We start from the raw sequence: 20,893 nt of genomic DNA, 5'->3' as shown, positions 1-20,893 counted from the left end.
TTGCTTTCATTTCATCATTTCTCTATCTTTTCCATATTTTACAAATCACTTTCATACTCCACTTTCATTATTTTTCTTCCACTCATCATTTCACTCTTCTTTTTCTTCCCTATATAAACACTTTCTCCTCTCATTCTAAAACACCCATTCACATACAACAACAACATCTCTAAGATGATCTAAGTTCTCTCTAGAGCAAACCTCTCTAAGAGCAACTCCTCTCATTCTCTTTCTCTTAGCGGTGATCACACTCCTAGTCCTAGTCTTCTCAGAAGCCGACTTTCAGTGCCACCAAACCCTCTGTCAACGTGCTTCGGTCCTAGTCTCCTCGGGAGCCGACGGTAGTGCCGCGACCACAACGGTTACAGAACCAGCCAAGCAAGGGTAACGCCCTAGCAACCCAGCCAAGCTAAAGTCACGCTTTAGCAAGATCTCAACATTTCCCGGTGATGTCGCTCTGCTCGATCTACAATATTGAGTATCGATTGTGTTAACAAGAAGAAACTTCAGCCAAGTCCTCACCACGAGGCAGAAAGAATCCCCACGACGAGGTTGGTGCTCTCCTCATCTACAATCGCTTGATAGAAGTCAGGTCAAGGGACACCCCCGACGACCGCACCCGAACGGTGCTGGCACGCGCGCCCGCGCAAGAAAAGAGACTGTTGACCAGCTGCAACAAAATTGGAGCCAAACAGATAGGGCCGATCATCCCATTACAGGGAAGAAGATATCTGCAGCGGTGGCTTTGGTAAAATATTCAAAGCGCAAGAGAGCAGAGGTTGTGCCCCCTTCAACTGCTTCGGTTGTTTTAGATTTTGAATCGGAACTAGCTCTGAAGAGTACCAATGACATCATTCTGGTGTCCCCTGCTAAGAAGGCAAAGGTTGGGCGCCCTCCGGGTTGGAAGAACAACCCTAAACCTGCTAGTTTGAAGCCCAGGAAACTGATAACTGAGGAATCCAAACCTCGGCGGAAGAGGAACTTCAAGGCAATTGAACTCTCTCCTTCATTTGGAGAAAGTCAGATGGAAGCGGTCCCTGCAGCAGCTCCAAAACGAAATGTGGAGGAGATACCGTCCTCTAGCAACGCTCCTGAGCAGAAGGAAAGCACTCTCAAGAGTGCCCTAGAGTAAGGTGTTTCTTGGGAACATGAATAAATTGGGATGACTTCTTGATTGTTTGTCGGAGGTCATCCTAGTAGTGTCGGATTTTTCTGCAGCATTTGAGCTTCATCTCATGGTTACATTATGTTTGTGTAGTCTAGGGTCTTTAGATTACTCATTCATGGCTCTCTTCTGTCGTTGCCCGGAGTCCGAGTGAGTCATATTTGTAATGTTTCCTACCTTACTATTAATGAACTGACACCCCACGCGTTCAAAAAAAAAAAAACAATAGAGGATGCTAACTAGTGTACATATTATTATATTATTGTATTTTCTTGACTAGGATGCTAGAAGCTAGCTGTACAAAATGACATATAACATTTTATTAAAAGGTTACACCTGGACGAGGGAATACGATTTTTCTTGATTTTGTAACATTTGTTGCCTTCCACTATCCATTCATGAGATTGAAATTCAAGGTAGCACTTATTCTCTAACACGATATTTCAATTATCTAACACAATAGATTTGATGACTGCCGATGTCCAATATAAAGAATAATTGTTTTTCCAACTAGAACCATATAATGACCTACTCTGCCTTCCCTTCTTATCTTAGAAGCTAAAATAATTTGTTGTTGAGGCCTTGCTAGATTAACATGTGGTATATAATATCTCTTCTAAAGTGAACTTTACTTTATAAGGATGACAAATCAAACACTAATGATCAGAGATTACTCTTGCGTTGTAGTGTGTTCAAAGGGACCTCCCATTATAATGTATTTTTGTTTAATAAAAAAATAATAATTCAGTAATGTATTTAGCCCTATGATTTTTTTTTTCTCTATATTACCTTCGGTAAATGGACAGGCATTTAAGTTCTTCTGTAAATGGACAAAAAAAAAAAAAAAAACACTACCACGAGTTTTGAAGAAAAAGAAAGAAAGGGGGATAAAGAAAAAAGGTCGAGTAGTTTGTGCGCCACACGAGTAAAAAGTAAAGCGGTAAAGGGTATTCTAATTAATAAATTTCAAAAATGGAAACTTTCCTCTTCAAACCGTCTCTTTCTTTCACACTCTCACTCCCACACTCACTGGTTCGCCTCTTCACAATCAAGAAATGTCGCCACCACCGACGCTAACGCCGTTGCTCCTCCTCCTCCTCCTATTCACACCACCCCTCCTCTCCCACTCGCCTTCTTCTTCTTCTTCTTCTGCGATAACCTTCACCGACTCCCCCTCAATCTACGAATGGCAGTCCGCTCGCGCCACCTACTACGCCGCCTCCGACCCTCGCGACGCGGTTGGCGGCGCGTGCGGCTACGGCGACCTGACGAAGGCCGGTTTCGGAATGGCGACGGTGGGGCTGAGCGAGTCGCTGTTCGAGCGTGGCCAGATCTGCGGCGCGTGCTTCGAGGTCCGCTGCGTCGAGGACATGCGGTGGTGCATTCCCGGAACCTCCATCATTTTGACGGCCACGAACTTCTGCGCTCCCAACTATGGCTTCACCGCCGAGGGTGGGGGCCACTGTAACCCTCCGAATAAGCACTTGGTCCTCCCGATTGAGGCCTTTGAGAAGATCGCCATCTGGAAAGCTGGTAATATGCCCGTCCAGTATCGCAGGTCGGTTTCCTTCAATTCATTCCTTACTTAGATTGATTCTTCTTGACGTATGCTTTACTCTTTCATATTCAATTAGGTCTTCACATGACGTCTGCTTTACCTACCTCTGTTTAGGCGCATATTAAATAACTGTGACTAAAGGATGGACTGATTTGTTCTTTTTATCGATACTACCAAATTGGATTCTTTTGTTTTTTTGTCTAGCTTGCTTGCTCCTCACTCATTAGCTCACTAGGTTACAATGGTTTTGAGGGTAGGGTGGTCAGTTATAGGACCACTTAATTCACTATTATGAATGGCTTATTTCGACCATCTATGCATCGGAGGAAAACATTTCTTTTGATATTTGACATTCAACATTATATTAAGACCAGAGTTGATGTTGGATTTTCTTTGATGCATAAGCTGCCACGGATTCCGCAATTCTTGGGCAATGTGGCTACGTTTATTATACCAATCCTTGCCGGAAAGTGCTAGAAGAAGATTGATGTCTAATAGACCTTTTAGAGAAACAAATCATTGTTTCACAAGTGACACTAAAGAAGCACAAAAACTTTTCTTTTTGAGAAAGAGTGCATCTTGCTTACTATGGAGGGCATAGATGATTTGTCATGCACAGTTTTGGAGGCAGGAAACAATATAAATTCTTTTAGAGTCTAGTTTTGGAGGAAAAAAATGAACAAGTGAGTTTTTGTGTGTATACTTGGTAGTGTATTACTTTGATTCATTTTATTAGGCTTGGTATAATCAACAGGGAAATAGTCATCTGTTAAACTACCTCAATTACCGTTTTCAATCATAATTTTACAATATTCAACCTAGTCTAGATTTGATGTACAGCAATCATAATTTCACAATAGTCAACCCAGTGTAGATTTAATGTACAGCGCTATTACTATTATGTAATTCCCTATGTTTAGCTCCAGGTTTAATTCCTTACATAATTGTTTACTTATACCTATTTAAACTCCTCTCTAAGAGATGAATAAAACAGAAGTTCTCCAACTTCTACAATACAGAAACCATAGCATGGTTAGAGTCTTTGAGAAGATTTGTCATTCGTGGAGAGTGATACTTTACTAGGATATCAGTATCTATCTTACTGCAATTTTGTGTTCTTTCAAAGTATCTTTATTGAGGAAGATATCTCTTATAGTTGTTTATTCCACCGTCTTTTGCAAACTATCATTGTCTGTAAAAAAGAATTATAAGTAAAGCTTGTATATCTTCTTAATTGGAGGACTTTGATGATTTGAGTTTGATATGGCTGTTTAATTTGCCACTATCTGATTCAACACTAGCATACCTATTAATGTTTCTTGAGGCATCAAGATAATCATAATGTCCTGATATTTATACTGCAGTAGGACTCCTGAAACAGAATAAGTGTATGATCTAATTTATTTGTTTGAATTTTTCTGTTTTGGTTAAAGTCGGCAAGAAAAACAACTTTGATGTACAAGCTTTGTTTACTAATAATTAATATGCATTTGAGTTCTTTTATTTTTTGAATGCAAAATAGAATACTTATGTATAATTTTAACTATCTTGTATCATATGTTAATAGATAATGTGTTGGCTAAAGTGAGATACAAATGAGATGTAAAAAGTGGTGTCATGATTCTGCTTTATAAATGTGAGTTTATTCTTTGGAATATAACATGGTACCATTAGATGCTTAACAGACAGTGGTAGTTGCAAATTGGCTTCTGTTTTGATTACTGCAAACTTGATGTAGCAGAGAGCTATTATAATGTAGGTGTGCACAACAGTTTTGATTTGAAGCTGTATGGGATTGCATATGCAGCCCTGCGGCAGCTTAAACAATACTTTAGAAATTTAACCAATGCGAGTCTCAATACAATATGAAGACGACAAAAAAGGTATTTTATTATTTTTTAATTTTTATTGATACAGTAAAAAGATTCACATAAAGCTCCTGACTTTTGTGGGATTTGCCAAATGCAAAAGCATAGCATCTTCCTACACAAATGATGGTGACACTTGGGGTTTAGAGAGTTGAGTATGTATTGTCAGGTCCAACAGGAAATCGAGTATATATTGTCAAGATTTGCATTTATTTGTGTATACTGCACATACTAGACTAGGGAATGGCAGGGCACATTTGCTGGAATATTTCTTTGAAAAATGAAGTGAAAGGTAGAAAGTTAGCAAACAAGAGTAGACCTGGCTCAATTTTTGTTTTCAAGATCCAGAAATAAAAGGACGTTTGAAGCCTATGGTAGTGCGGAGTTGGAAGAGTTGAGGGAAAGACTTAAGTTTTGGGCTTCTCTTTGGGCCTCTATATCTGGGGAGTATGAAGATTACACTCTTTCATCAATTATTCTAGATTGGCAAGTATGTTTACTGTCAGTTGAGCATCTTGTTCTGTTTCTCAAACTGTCTTTCTTTTCTTATGTGGACTTCTTGACCGCTTCTTTGTATTATGGTATTTGTTTTGTCAATAAAAAGCTGTTTCCTTTCAAATAAAAGAAAAAAGAGTCCAGAGAAAATATAGAAACACAAATAAAATGTACGAGACTAAAATGTCTGATATTCATTGTTGCATGTGCCTGTGTATGTGCACGCGCGCGTAAGATTGCTATCTGGAAGGCTGGTAATATGCCTATCCAGTATCGCAAGTAGGTAGCCAAAGCAACAGTTCCTTCATTAGCTCATAGCTTAGCTTAGCTTTCACTGCTAATGGTTCCAATTTTACTTTACTCTTTCATATTCTGTTTTACTTTACTCTTTCATATTCTGTTTTACTTTACTCTTTCATATTCTGTTATTCGCATCAGGACAGTCATCAGGTATGATGTAGTAGTTCTAGTCATCTCTTTTTCAAGCATGTTGTAGATGCACATTAAATGACTAAAGCTGAAGGATTGACTGACAGTACTTTGATAAGGGTCCACTTTGTTGATTGTACTGAATTGGTTTCTTTCTTTTGTTTTAGCTTGCACTCATGACCTAGTTACATTACAAGTGTTTTTAGAGTTAGGTGCATTTATACTACGACCAAACTTAGTTTTATATTGTTGCATGAGCTGCAACAATTTCTGCAATTCTGCGGGAACATGGCACTATTATTATGGCATTCCTTGAAGTGCTTGAAGATTTATGTTGCATAGATATGTTAGAGAAACAAAGAGTGTTTCACAAGTGAGAAGAAAGGAGAATAAATAAAAAAAAAAAATATCTCCTTTTCAATTAGAGTGCTATTTGCTTATTGTGGAGGACATCGAGATGATTTGTCTTGCACAGATTTTATTTTGAAGGCAGAAAAAGAATAGTTATTCTTGTTCAATGTGTGTACTTGTTAGTGTTTTACTTTTATCCATCTTGTTGGACTTGGTGAAATCTGTGGTTGAAAATTATAGAAATCCCTAGTCAACCCCGGTTTCCTTACTATCTTATTCCATTTATGTCTTAAGCATGCCCTCTGAAACTACTTTTGACTTGGCTAATAAGATAAAATCGTGAGTGATAGCTGAGTAGGAAAATGTGACATATTTACTAACAGACCTCTTAGTACTAGGCAATATAAGTGTTCTGAGATAAAACTAGCTATTGGCTGACATTCTGAGAATTTAGGGATGTGAGAAGGATGGTAAGACTCTTGCTGCATATTAGAGTATGCACCCCATCGTGAACCCTTCAAAAAAGTCTCCAGAACAGTCCCAAAGTCCCTTATTCATAGGTATCCTGGAATTCAAGCAAGCAGTTCTTATTCAATCCTGTTAGTTATCTTTTGTATCTTAGTTATTTAATATAATTCTATAAATCCCTGAATCCTTATTGTTTCAACTATGAGTCCCAGAATTCAAGCAACCAGCTCTTGAATTAGTGGACTTTGGAATTTGAAATGCCCTTGCAAAAAGTTAGTATCATGATACATCGAAGAGTAAACCTGTCTTTGGCTTACTTTGTTGCCCTGAATATTTTAATGTTTCTCAGGAACACACAAAAACTGTAAGAGGATAAAAGTGTTTAATGAGAGAGAGAGAGAGAGAGAGAGAGAGAGAGAGAGAGAGATGCTTAATAACAGTCCAATGCCTTTGATTGATCTTCCTCTTATTCTGTTGAATCTGTTTGACACAGGATAAAGTGTAGAAAGGAAGGAGGAGTTCGTTTTACTGTAGATGGGTCTAGTATCTTTATTTCAGTGCTGATCAGCAATGTTGCCGGCACTGGAGACATAACTGCAGTGAAGATCAAGGGTTCAAGAACTGGTTGGCTTCCAATGGGACGAAATTGGGGTCAAAACTGGCATATAAATGCTGATTTGAAGAATCAGCCTCTTTCTTTTGAGGTCACTAGCAGCGATGGGAAGACAGTTACATCTTACAACGTCGCTCCCAAGAATTGGAACTTCGGGCAGACTTTTGAAGGGAAGCAGTTTGAGTCTTGAAAAAATCACCATGTAGGAGAAATAGTGAAAAAGCAATTATTTTCTTGATGTTGCCCATTTTATGTTTCCTTTTTCCGGGGAAAATAGTTGTTAGATTGCAAATGATGATATTTTGTACAAAGATGTATGTGAAAGCCCTGAGATGCTTGAGGTCTTAAGGTTGCTTAGACCGAAGTCGTGTGAAGAATTGGAATCTTTTTGCAGAAAGCATGCCTTAATATAGATTCGCAAGCTATGTCAATCGCTTCTTGTAATTTGGTGGATTAAATTTGTAGTTCATGATATCAAACCTGTTAGAGTTTCAGAAGGGTTTCTTATAGTTGTCTCGATTACTACAGGAGTAAGGTACATCTAACCTTTTTCACCCAAGGCATCAACAATTTAGACCATCTTTTTATGCATTGTAACTTTGCTCAGGCTGTTTGGAGATTTTCAACTAACATTCCTATTCCTAATAATTGGATTGGTTCCTTTAACTCTTGGATAGAATCTTTGTTTGATAATCCTAATATTAATGCAGATGCTATATCACAAGTTCTTCTCATTTCTTGGTCAATTTAGCATACCAGAAATCAGGTACTTTTTAAACAATTAGCTCCCTCCCCTTCTCAAAGTTTCTTTGGGCTGCTACTTTGGGAACTAACTATTGTAAAGCTAATCTAAAGTGTGTAATACTAAGGTTTCTAAGTACTTCCATATTAAATTAGGGGTGGGCATTTTGTACCAAAGTTTTTTTGATTAGGTTTTCAGTTTGTAATAAGTTGTTTTGTTTGCTTGATCATTGATATATATATATATATATATATATATATATATATATATATATGTGTGTGTGTGTGTGTGTGTGTGTGTGTGTGTGTGTGTGTGTGTGTGTAATAAGTTGCTATGGTCTTTCTGCATGTTGCTTGATATTTGGGTGACATTTGCCGATTTGTGTGGACTCTAAATGCATTCAAAATTTATTTATGCCTTATTGAAATTGTTAGGTAAAAATAAGCCTGATTTTGGCCCTCTCTTTCTAGTTGAAATTAATAAATCGCTCCAAACCGAAACCGACCCGCACCGCACCAAAAAATGGTGTAACCGAAATAATCAGTTCAGCCCTTTTGTAATGCGGTTGCGGTTTGATATATAGGCCAACCAAAAAAAGCGGTTTGATTGCGGTTTGGGCCTCAAACCAAACCGAACCGCACCGCGCCCACCCCTATATTAAATGGAATCCACCAAATCATGATCAAATTAAGATAAGTTTTGATGATTCTGTCAAGCAGGGTAATGCTACAGTTGGATTTGTTTTTAGGAATGCTGATGGTCAGCCTATTTTTGCTGCTTCTAAGAATCTGGGACCTGCTTCAGTTCTCATTGTAGAAGCTACAGCTCTCAGGGATGCTTTACAGGATGCTCAACACTATAACTTTTCCAGAGTTTTAGTTGAAGGAGATTCTAAAGTGCTTATGGATTGCATCCTCAAGAAGGTAGCTACTCCTTGGCGGATTAAGACTTTGGTGGAAGATATTTAGAAGATTGCTTCTTCTTTCTCTTTCATAAGGTTTAGGCATATTTTCAGGAAGGCTAATTTTATAGCAGACAGATTAGCAAACTTTGATCTTCAGGATCGTTTTGTGGCAGTTTGGCATAATTGTCTCCCCCTTTCTGTGTCCCACGCATTCCATTTGAATCAGCTGGGTAGGGGAGTGCCTAGAGGTTTCTCTTTCTAGTTCGTGTTCGTGTTTTTTTTTTTTTTTTTTTTTTTTTTTTCTGTCATAAAAAAAAAGTTATTTATATCTGATATGAATGATTCACTAATGAGAAAAATTTACTTAATAACGAGTACAATTTCCATAGTTTAAGCAAAACAAGATTAGTGCACTCCAACTATTTCCCTTCTGTCTTTTTAAAAAAGTGAGAAAAGGCTCTGGTAGGGTTTCCTAGGGTTTTCTTTATCTTTGCATCCGACCAACTTCTTCTTTGCTGCAAGATGGTTAATGAGGTCTCTGCTAGACTCACGGTGTCCTTGGCTATCTCCGAGAAGGGGAAGTTACCTTTGGTCGTGGTGGTGCGGCAGCGCTTTCGCATGATCACTATGCGGTTAGGAGGCTTCTCTTAGCAAAATGCAAGCTTGATGTTAGGGCTTTTATGGGTACGATCTCCTCCGTCTGGAACTTGAAGAACATGTTATCGGTGTGGGAGCAGGGTGAGCGCTTTGTATTGAAATTCACAGTTGAAAAGGAGCGTGATCAGATCATGAATGAAGGTCATTGGTTCTTTGGCCGTTCTCTCTTTGTCCTATCTGCCTTCAATGGGCTGGAGGACCCGGTGTTACGCCCAGTACCTAGAGTTACCCGTTTACTGGTCATTTGGACGGTAAACGACAACTATTTTTATTTTTTTACCTTCGTTTTGAATATTTAGTGGACCCAAAAGTTGACTTTGTTTCATACACTTTTGAGAAAACTGCCTTAATGAATGTTGTAGAGCACGTTAAACTAAGTTTGTGGACACGTGGCACGCAAAGATTGAAGTTATAACAAAGAAGTTATAAGGGTTTAAAGTGAGTGACAGTTTTGTAATTTTGTTGAAACCCTAATTCTGTAAATGGCAGATTAGCCCTTTCCATTTCGGGAAACTTCCCAAAACTGCCCAGAAATTTCTATATCGTTGTTGGATCTTCTCGGCCTCGTCGGCAACGATTCAGGCCAACTCATGTTGTGAGAGTGGTCCTATTCTCTTCGTCTTGGAACGAGCTTTCCAACCATATATGCCTTGCACCATATTATTCAACATACACGACGAATCGAAGAAAAGGAGTTTCACATCTCAATTCAACCCGAGGAAGACGAATTTCGGATTTGAAGATTTCCGGCTGTCAAAGTTTTCGAGGACGACGTGTAGATCGAGCTTGAGGAGGAATTCATTAGACAACCGTCATAGCTGCAAATTTTTCAGTGGAAATTTATTTATAAAATGAATGATCATGCAGTATTATTTTCTAAATATTAATTTATCTTATTGATTAAATTGATGATAATTAAGTTGATAGTTAATTTTACGATTTACATCAAACTTATTGGGATTTATTGATATTATGTTTTCAACGAGTTATTTATGATTTATCGGTAGCGAGTTCATTTTGAGTTATGGAGGATTTTCAGAGTTTTTGCCGATATATGAATTATTTATTTATTGAGATTTTTTTTTTATGATGATTTCTATCGAGTATTTTGAGTATCGAGTTATTGAGAGAAAAATGAAGATTTAAATATTATGATTTGATGAGAAATTATGAGTATAATATTATAAGAGAATTGATGAGTTCAATTTATTCGAGGAAGTAAATATAAAAGATGATGATTATGATAGCACATGCATGCATTACTTCGTCGGCAGTACCCTTTAGATAATAGTCAGGTCGGCAGTATACTCCAGACAATATTCTGGTCCGCAGTACCATCCAGAATATATATTCCGATTGGCAGTACCCTCTGATGTGTCATCTGGTCGGCAGTACGTACCCTCCGATGTGTCATATGGTCGACAGTACCCTCCAGATGGCATGAGATAGTAAGTCAGCAGTACCCTTCAATGCGTCATCTAGTCGGCAGTATCCTCCAGATGGCATGAGATGGTTAGTCGGTAGTACCATCTAGCCATTACACGTACCTCCTCGTATTCCGGTCGACAGTACCCTCCGATGCGTTCTTGGTCGGCTGTATCCTCCAGGTGGCATGAGATGACTAGTCAGTAGTTCCCTTTAGTTATCGTCTATTTTATGATATGAGTATTTTAATGAGATCTCTGAGATTTCTAAAATGATTTTGAGATGATATTTTCGGTATGACTTAGATACCAGTATATTTCCGAGATATCTGAAATGATTATGAGATACAATTTATTTTTCAGATATCTTTATCAGATAATTTTTTGAGATTTCAGTCCTAGAGGCTAGTTAAGAGTATTTCCACGAAATTTTACTGCATGCTTGGTTTTTAGATAAAAACAATTTGGGAAAGCATTTAATTTAATTTAATTTCCCTTGAAATTATTTATTTTTCATCCACTAACTTTAACAATCTTTAAATGCTTTTCCCTGGGCTTTTCGATTTTATGTGCCTTGTCTGCAGATAAGTTGAGGTCAAGCGTGCGTAGGCGTTGAGGCATAATGTCCACCTCTTTCGACTTCCTCTAGGTTAAACATTTAACCTACTTGTACTTTATTTCAGTTGATTATCTAGATTGCTCTAACGACCAGTTTTCAATTGTATTAGTTGGAAAATGAAATTTGAGAATGTGATTAAGTTTTCTGGTATTTCACTTGGTGAAAGTTGAATATTAAGGAGAGCATGTTGGCTTACTAGAGATGGAGTTTTTGTTGGCAATTGTAGAAGTGTTTAATTGTTCACAAGTTTGGCTAGTCCACTTTTAGGGGAAGTTCTACCAAGAGGCACCCATGCTAGGTTTAGGATCCAGCATGATATTGAGGCGCCGTTGCATCAACCTTTTCCGGCAATGGAATTTGAGTTTGCGCTTGGGTTTTCTGCAAAATTACATTTCAAAAATGATCGATTCATGGGTTTATTGTCTCGTTTGTGGATTGTTGGAGCACACTACTCAAGATTGTGGTGTTCCGTCGGTGTTTACACTAGCTGCAGCGAATGTGGCAGATGCTTATGCTCCAAACCCTAACCCTAATGCTCCTAGGGTTTCTGATCTTTCTGGACCGACTTCTGCCCGAGGTGATGGTGGCACCCTACTACTGACAAGCAGCTTCGATGTTGGGTTTCTAGCGACATGGGCACGTCTCATCTTCCCGTCGCCGGTGGTGAATCCGTTCAAAACACCGGTGCTTTTCTCTGTACCAGGCTTAACTGCCCAACTCCTGGCTAGGCAAGCTGTTGTGCTGTTTAGGAACCCTAATAACGATCATCGCCTAGCCTCGGATGAGACTGCTATGGTGATCATGCTGGAGGAAGTGGAACCGGTGCTATGAGTGAAGCGTCATGCTGGTTCAGAGTTCCTGACCTATGCCAAGCAGCCCAAGAAGGTAAACGCCTTTTGAGATTGTTTAGCTAGATTTCGAGCATTCATTGGCTCTTGCATCACAGGTTGGTGGTATTTTGGTTTCACCGGCCAAAAAGCGTTGGTGAGGAAGGCCAAAAGGCAACAAGAACAAGCCAAAAGTGGTTGGTGTAGGTGCTGGTGTGAAGATTGGTAAGCTTCCTAAGCGGTCTAGGAAGAGGAAGCTGAAATTACCTGATTTTGTGGAGCATGTGGTGGTAGCTGCTTCTGGAGAAGTCCCCTCTGCGTAGGGAGGTCCCAGAAGCGTTAAGAATAAATTAGGAGGGGAGCTTGGCCTGGTCGGATCTCCTCTTGATAGTGTCATTGGTTTTATTACTTGTTCTTTGGTTACTATCCAAGGCAACTTATGTAGGGTTCTAGTGTTAGGGATCTTAGCAATAACTCATTTCTATTGGGTCTTTCATAGGGCGGGTTGTTGTGTAATGTTTGCCTCTCTATACCTTTTAATGGATTGACACCCCAATTTGATCAAAAAAGAACTCTATCTCTTCTAACCTCTTTGTTTCTATTTTTTTCGGAGTAGGTCAATATAAATGATCCAGTTCATTACTCCTAAGCCCTTGCAAAATGGAGATCACAGTCAACAGAGAAGCGATGTGCACCAACTAATAACCTTCTGACGCTTAAGTCAGTTAAGTAATGATTTTGGCATATTGAGGACGTAGGAGCGGAGAACATTACCTGAAATGATGATATGAGGTGATTACAACAACGTTTATATAGGGTAAAAATTAAAATTAATAAAATTAAGGATATCTGCTCCTGACGAACTATACCAACTTTTAATTTTTACTTTTTTGAAGGCACAAAATTCTTTGCCTCTGCGACTCCTAAATGAGATTTTTGCATGTTTCTTCCAGTGAATCTATATTGCGTGAAACTAATTAAACATGAAAAGGAGTGAGTTAACATATGAAAAAAGAGAAAAACGGCTAAATGCACCTATGTAGCATTGAATTATTAAATTACAAATTTAACCTAGCATAAAATTATGAATAGGAACCACGGCTGCTCTGAAAATTCAGAGGCTCAAAGGAAAGTAAAATCCATGACGTTGGAGACCTTCTTCAACTAATTTTCTTAACTAATTGGATATAAAAAAAATATTAAATGAACCTAAAATAAAGATTGCATAGAACTGTACATGAATGTATTCCAATTAAATGTTTTTTTTTTTGGCAATTGGCTAAGAAAAAGTTACATAAGGGCAAGACAGTCATTCACAGCTTCCTTCATTGCTTGGTGTCACGGGACGAACTTTGCAATGCGCAAAGCGGACCGTGCGGCACTTGCTAGCAAGCAAGTCAGCCAAGTGAGTACCTATACTAGTTCCGTAGTCCAAACTATGCCGACTAGGAACCCCTCTCTATAGAGCATATCGGCCTTACATGAACCTGGCAGGAGGAAACATGAAAAAGGCCGAGGAGACTAATTGCTAAATAAAATAAATTACATAATTTATAAATTACCAAAACAACCCTAGCACGCAAGCAAACCAACAAAAGGCTTAACTAATGACCCTGGACAAGGTTGCTTGCGGCATTACAAGTGCGGCCCCTAACATCCTCCCCCACTTAAGCTGTCGGCGCTCTCGACGACTGCCTTGATCTTGAAGTCTTCAATCTTCTGTTGGAACTTCTTCTTCAGGACGTCAGCATTCTCCCAACTGGTTTCTTCATCTCCAAGACCCTTCCACTTGACCAGGAACTGCTGGCATGGGCGCCTTGACACTCGGATCACTCTCTCTGCTAGGATCTCCTCCACTTCTTTCGGCTTTGGTGGTCTGATGTCGACGTGCTCCCGAACAGGCTGGTTGCGTGCTTGATCTTCACAGTCTGGCTGGTGCGGCTTGAGGTTGTTGACGTGGAAGACGGGGTGAACTCTCATCCAGGCGGGAATATCGACTTTGTAGGAGCACTTCCCCACTTTAGCAATGATGGGGAGCGGTCCTTCATACTTCCTGAATAGTCGTTTGTCTCTGGAGCGCAGGAACCTGAGTTATTCCGGAAGCAGCTTGACAAGGACCATGTCCCCTGCCTGAAACTCCCTGGGCTTGCGGCCTTGATCTGCCCACTTCTTCATTCTCCCCGCCGCTTTCTCTAGGTAGGCTTGAGCGATCTCGACATTAGTCTTCCACTCTTTTGTGAAGTTGAAAGCACGCGGATTCGCCCCTTTGTAGACTTCTTGCACCGTATGCGGCAAGAGAGGCTGTTGGCCAGTGACAATTTCAAAAGCACTCTTGTTGGTGGATGAGATCTTCTTCGAGTTGAAACAAAATTGTGCAACATCGAGCAATTGCGCCCAATTCTGTTGGTTGGCATGAACGAAATGGCGCAAGTACTCCTCCAACATCCCGTTGAACCTTTCTGTTTGCCCATCAGTCTGTGGGTGATAACTTGAAGATATGTTGAGCTCAGACCCGAGCAACTTGAATAGCTCGGTCCAGAATGTTTCCGTGAACCTAGTGTCTCGATCGCTGACTATGTTCTGAGGCACACCCCAATACTTTACAACATGCTTGAAGAAGAGGCTTGCTGTGTCTTCCGCCGAACAGTACTTTGGGGTTGGCACAAAGGTGGCATACTTTGAAAACCTGTCAACCACAACCAGGATGCCTGATAAGTCTCCCACCTTCGGGAGGTTAGTAATAAAGTCAAGGGAGACGCTCTCCCACGGACGAGTAGGAATAGACAGTGGTTCCAACAGCCCTGGAGTCTTTTGGCGCTCAATCTTGTCTTGCTGGCATGTCAGGCAAGTCTTGGTGTATTCCGTGACATCGTCTCGCATCTGGGGCCAGTAGTAACCCTGCTTGAGGAGTGCATGGGTCCTCTGCCATCCAGGGTGACCTGCCCACAGGGTGTTGTGACACTCCCTCATAAGCATTCTTCGCAGTCCGTCAGCTCGCGGAACAAACACTCGTCCTCCTTTGGCCATCAATATGCCATCCTCCATCCAAAACCGACGGCTCTTCCCTTCCTTCACCATTTTCATGAGGGATTGCGCCACGAAATCCTTCTCCAGACTCTCCTTGATACGTTGCTTGATGTCTGTGGCAATGATGCTGCTCGACAAAGTGGCCAACACCTTGAGGGTGGCAAGGTCAGCCTTGCGACTTAGAGCATCAGCAACTTGGTTTGTGTGCCCAGCCTTGTGTTCGAAATGGAAGTCGAACTCAGCGAGAAACTCTTGCCATCGAGCTTGCTTTGGAGTTAACTTCGGCTGGGTCAGGAAGTGGCTGACGGCTGAATTGTCTGTCTTCACAAGGAACTTTGACCCCAGCAAATAGTGTCGCCACGTCCTCAAACAGTGAACTACGGCTAGCAACTCCTTCTCCTGAGCCGCGTACCTCCTCTCAGCTTCCGAGAGTTTATGACTTTCATACGCAACAGGGTGCCCTTGTTGCAGCAGGACTCCTCCTAAGGTGAAGTCAGAAGCATCTGTCTGGACTTCAAATGGCTGGTTCAGGTCAGGTAAGGCAAGGACCGGATCTTCCATCACGGCCTTCTTCAAATCTTGAAAGGCCTTCTCACAATTACTACTCCAGTCCCATGTCACTCCCTTCTTCAAGAGTTCAGTTAAGGGGGTCGTCTTCTTTGAGTAATTCTCAATGAAACGTAGGTAGTAATTGGCCAGCCCAAGAAAAGAACGTAGCTCTTTCACATTCTTGGGGTTTCTCCACTCCTTTATGGCTTCTACTTTCTCCATATCCATCCTGATTTGACCCCTTTCAATAATGTGACCTAGAAACTTGATGGTCACTCGCGCGAAAGAGCACTTTTCGCGCTTGACATACAACTGGTTGTCCCGCAACCGTTGGAACACCAACTTCAGGTGCTCTACGTGTTCTTCTAGGGTAGAGCTGTACACCACTATGTCATCCAGATACACTACCACGAACTTATCTAAGTACTCGTGGAAGACTTGGTTCATCAAAGTGCAGAATGTGGCTGGCGCATTGGTCAACCCGAACGACATCACCAGGAACTCAAAGGCGCCATAACGGGTGACGCATGTTGTCTTGGGTTCATCTCCTTCTGCAATGCGAACTTGATAGTACCCCGAGCGGAGGTCTAGCTTTGTGAAATATTTGGCACCACTGAGTTGGTCAAACAGATCGGCAATCAGAGGGATCGGGTACTTGTTGCGCACCGTGACTTTGTTGAGAGCCCGATAGTCCACACACAGTCTCCAACTTCCACCGTGCTTCCTTTGAAACAGCACAGGCGCACCAAAGGGGGCTTTAGATGGCCTAATGAATCCCGCCTTGAGCAGGTCTTCGAGCTGCTTTCGAAGTTCCGCCAGTTCTGGGGGCGCCATTCTGTAAGGTGCCTTTGCAGGTGGTTTGGCCCCTGGAAGCAGTTCGATCTCATGGTCCACACTCCTCCTTGGAGGTAATTCTTTGGGAAGGTCAGGAGGCATCACATCTACATAGCTCTCCAATACCCCTTCAATCTCCTTCGGAATCACTTCTCCTTTAGTCTCATCCTTTATCAAGGGAACTGCTACATAGGTAGGCTCATGACGCTTCACACCTTTCTTGAACTGGAGGGCGGACAAGAGACGGGGTTCACTTGGTTGCTCGATTCTTTCCGGAACCACACACGGCCTTTCTCCCATAATAAGTAAGTGTTGGGCACTAGGAATGGGAATAGCTTTGTTCGCCAACAAGAACTCCATCCCCAATATGACATCAAAGTCGTCCATTTGGACAACTACGAGGTCAGTCTTCCCTTGCCAGTGACCCAACTTGAGTGATACCCCTCGAGATAGTCCAGTTGTAGGTGAGGCGCACTACACCAAAAGTAGGCTTTTACTGCGCGAAATTTACGGCGCACAAAAAAGCACGCCGTAAATGACATACATTTACGGCACACAATTGATGTGCGCCGTAAATGTATATAAATGTATATACATTTACGGCGCACATGTATTGCACGCAGTAAAAGTCATGAGTGTTTAGTCTTTTACGGCGCACATCTCTTACGCACCGTAAATGTTACAATATAATTACGGCGCACATCTCTTGCATGCCGTAAATATATATACACATTTACAGCACTCATTTTTTGCACGCCGTAAAAGGCATATAATTTAAGTTTTTTACGGCATGCGTCAAGAGCACGCCTTAAATGCCATAGCCCGCCCATTTTATTAGCTAAAAGTTGAAATTCCCTCCTGACTTTTTATTAGTCCATTTTCAGTCCTCTTCTTATTCTATTATCTCTTAGAAGCGGACCTTTTCTTCTCTCATCTCCCCTTTCCCTCTTCCTCTACCTCAATCTCTTCCCCACTCCCCACTGCCGATCCTCCCCACTCATCATCTCCGCCGTTCCATTCCGCCCCCCCTCAACGCCGTCCCCGCCTCCACTGCTTTCGTCGAACACCTTCTGCCCGAGCAGGAGGAGGATTGGGATTTGAACAATAAGGCGCAGAGCGACGTTTTCTATCTCTAGATCCACCGAAAGCCGAAGAGATATTCAGAAGTCCGACGCCGACACAAGGACCGATGATGCTTCTGGTCGATAACGGTGACGAGGAGTAGCGATGTGAGCTCGTCGGTATCGTAAGCCCTCTTTCCATTCATCTGAAAACCCTAAGTCCAACCAATCAAACCAATTGTTTTGGATTTGTAGGTGTGAGCATCGGAAAGGCAGGGTATCACCAAGGAGGCGACGGCCCGGTTCTCTATGTCGGCGAGGAGAGATCAGAAATCAGGGATTGAAGAAGAAGTTCCTCAAGGAAAGTGAAGGATTTGGAACCCCTGAAGAGCAGTCACGAGGTTGAAGGTGCGTGAACTTCACTCTATTTTTCTTTGTGCTTTTTTAATTTGAATTTGAGCTTTTTTGGAATTGTTTTAGTTGCTTTGGATTGAAGTTGATTGCGATTCTGTTTCAATTAAGTACATTACACAGTTCGATTTGAGCGGCGACGATAGGGGGACGCCTTTGAAGTTCACTGTCAGTAGAGGTGAGGGAGTTCATTGACAGTAGGGCGACAATAGGCCCTTGTTCTTCAGATTTTCTAAAGCCACCCCCAGTTGCACAGAGATCCTGTACCACCACCACCACCACCAGGACCCTCCTTCTCTCTCTCTCTCTCCAAGTAAAGATTGGTATTTTACATGTAATCCTCTAAATTCTGAAATCAAAATCTCATCTTTATGATATCTTCACCTGTTTTTTGATTTTCCCAATTTTCTGGGCCACCACCCAGATCGCTTAGCTATCTCTGTTTCAATTTGTATATGCTCATCTATTCGGTTTGTTGTTTTCTGTGGTTGGATCTTGGATTTGGATTCGGATTCAAAACCCATTCTTGTTTATGATTAGATGTTTTTGTATATAATTTGTATCAATGATTCTGGTGTGAGAAATATTCGTTGTCTATTGCACCAATCGGTCTTTCTTTACTCGTTGGTTTTTGGATTTCTCAACCTTCTCCTTCATTTGCTAGCTTCACCATTGTATCAGTTGTCTGCTATTTCCTTGCTAATGGCTTCATAGCCATTCTGATTTTGATATCCCAGTTCGCCTTTTATGGGGCTGCTCTGCTACATCTTTTCATCAAGAAAAGGTCAGTAAGCTTGCTTTATTGCTCTTTATACAAAATTGGATAAAAGATTACGTGTTTACTAGTGCCAATAATGGAATGATAGGAATTATTTTTTTGCAGGTTTCAATTGGGGGGAAAAACTTCTCAATGGTTTGTGAATATAGCCTCTGTTTTCTGTTCATGGAAGGTAAACTTTATCTTGTAGTACAATATCATCATTACCAGCTCAAGCATTTTTATGAACTGGTGTCTTGCACATGTAGCTATTAGAAACTGTGTTTGAATGTCTTTATATCGCTGTGTTTGGTGATTTTGTGCACTTAATTCCAATTTTAAAAGATTATAACCCCCTTTGACTATTACTTCCCCTTTTTGTTTCCTTCAGTTCTTGAAAAAGGTTGAAATGCTGACTCATGAACTTTGACACGACTCTTTTATGAACAGGTGGGAAGGGTTGTAAGAGCTAATCCACTAATGGTTACAGCACTTGCTGCAATTACTTTGGCATGCTTGGTTCATCCAGGTTAGGGTCTACTTGTTCTCTTGCTCTCTCATGCTTTGTGCTGTCATACTGCTCTTTGCAGGTATGTCCCAAATTCGATTGCCATGTGGACTTGGACGAGTTATAAATATATTTTCTGTCCATTTATTGTATTCTTATTTTATATAAGTTTTTATTATTGTTTCTTGTTGATGCATAAAATTGTAAACTTCATGAGTCATTTCCTACAGTATCTGAAAAAAAAAATGATCCTAAAAGTTGTTTTATGTCTTTGTAACAGTTTTTTGACAGCTTCATTTCGCAGCCATGCACGAAGACATGAATTATTTGATTATAAGAAAGACGGAAATGGTGGGCCTGACAAACTTACATTCAAACGTGATGGGTAACTAACCAGTGTTTTTGTATAGAATCCTTGCGTTTCCTATTCTTTAAATTGCCCAAAAGTTAGGTAACTAACCAGTGTTAATTCCTGGAATAGAGAAATATTTGGAACCTTCTTCAAATTAGAGTTTACGTTCAACATAATTGAAGATTCTAAGCATGATCATTGTCGGTTTTGCTTCTGTTAATACATATATATGATCCTGACATTGTCTATTTTCTTTCTGTTGATACAGAGATCATGACTATCCTACTTTTGTATCCCTCTTCCAGATTATCTTGATGAGTGGGATAAGCAAGAATGCTTTAGAGGAGCTGTCATTTGAAAGAAGTTCTGATGATCGCATACCCCTTATATATGCAATATCATTAGGTTTGCCATCCTTAAAAACACCGCTCATTCATGACAATTGGTGGTCGATGGAATTCCACTGATAGCTCTTTAATTCAAACTGCAATAAGGTTTGTGCTGCTTACTATCTATTATTTAGTGGCAAAGACAATACTACTTTTGGTATTATATTGAATGATGTTATCTTTGTAGATATGGAAAGGATGTTGCGAAACTTGATCTGCAGAACTACAAGAACTGGAATCGTTTTCTTAAGGTATAGCTTTTCCCTTATAATTATTGCGATGGTTAAGTAGTTGCAAGTCAGTTTGATTTTGCAGGTTTAATTCATGACTAGGTTTTCATTATATTTGTCATGTGCAGATACACTACGATAGGATTGGGAAAGATGGATTCTTTAGCCCATAAAGAGATTATTGCAAAGTGGTGTGATAATAAGTCTTACGGATTTGATTTTGTACTCATCTTATCGAGTTAAGTGTAAGATATATGTAGTGGCATCTGTTAGGAATGAAAATTTTATGAAGTGTTTCTTTTACATTCAGCTTCTTATATATATGACATGAGGGTAATATGAATATGACATTTGAGCAATATAATTTTTTTTTGTTTGAAAAGACCTCATTTACGGCGCGCAGAGTACGCCTTAAATAGAAATTCAGTCACTTTTTTACGGCATGCATGGATATGCCTTAAATAGGACGTCTTTTACGGCGTGCAACGTGGGCCGTAAATGACCTCAATAACATTTGTGGAACCACTTTTACGGCGCGTTAATTATTCTTTTATGACGCATTTTTGCGTGCTGTAAAAGACCCCATGTCTTTTACGGCGCGAGGTTTTACAGCCCATTTTTGTGCGCCGTAAATAGGCTTTTACGGCACACATGG

General features: G+C 40.5%; 1 protein-coding gene and 1 long non-coding RNA gene across 2 annotated transcripts; both read left to right on the top strand.

Annotated features, from left to right (window-relative positions):
- Window positions 1–2,145: 2,145 nt before the first annotated feature.
- Window positions 2,146–7,378, top strand: LOC133722403 (expansin-A13). The gene is made up of 2 exons (XM_062149297.1): window positions 2,146–2,723; window positions 6,828–7,378. The coding sequence occupies exons 1-2, from the start codon at window positions 2,221–2,223 to the stop codon at window positions 7,135–7,137; spliced, it is 813 nt and encodes a 270-aa protein (XP_062005281.1). The 5' UTR covers window positions 2,146–2,220; the 3' UTR covers window positions 7,138–7,378.
- Window positions 7,379–17,437: 10,059 nt separating this feature from the next.
- On the top strand, window positions 17,438–20,602 carry LOC133722383 (uncharacterized). The gene is made up of 10 exons (XR_009852669.1): window positions 17,438–17,767; window positions 17,847–17,999; window positions 18,114–18,336; window positions 18,667–18,786; window positions 18,886–18,952; window positions 19,210–19,349; window positions 19,548–19,652; window positions 19,925–20,113; window positions 20,196–20,259; window positions 20,367–20,602. It is a non-coding gene; the product is annotated as an uncharacterized LOC133722383 (long non-coding RNA).
- The last annotated feature ends 291 nt before the right edge of the window (window positions 20,603–20,893 follow it).

Source organism: Rosa rugosa, chromosome 7 (assembly GCF_958449725.1).
Source record: "Rosa rugosa chromosome 7, drRosRugo1.1, whole genome shotgun sequence".
NCBI lineage: Eukaryota > Viridiplantae > Streptophyta > Magnoliopsida > Rosales > Rosaceae > Rosa > Rosa rugosa.
The sequence above is the reverse complement of the archived record's forward strand: the minus strand, read 5'-3'. Positions and strand labels throughout refer to the sequence as shown.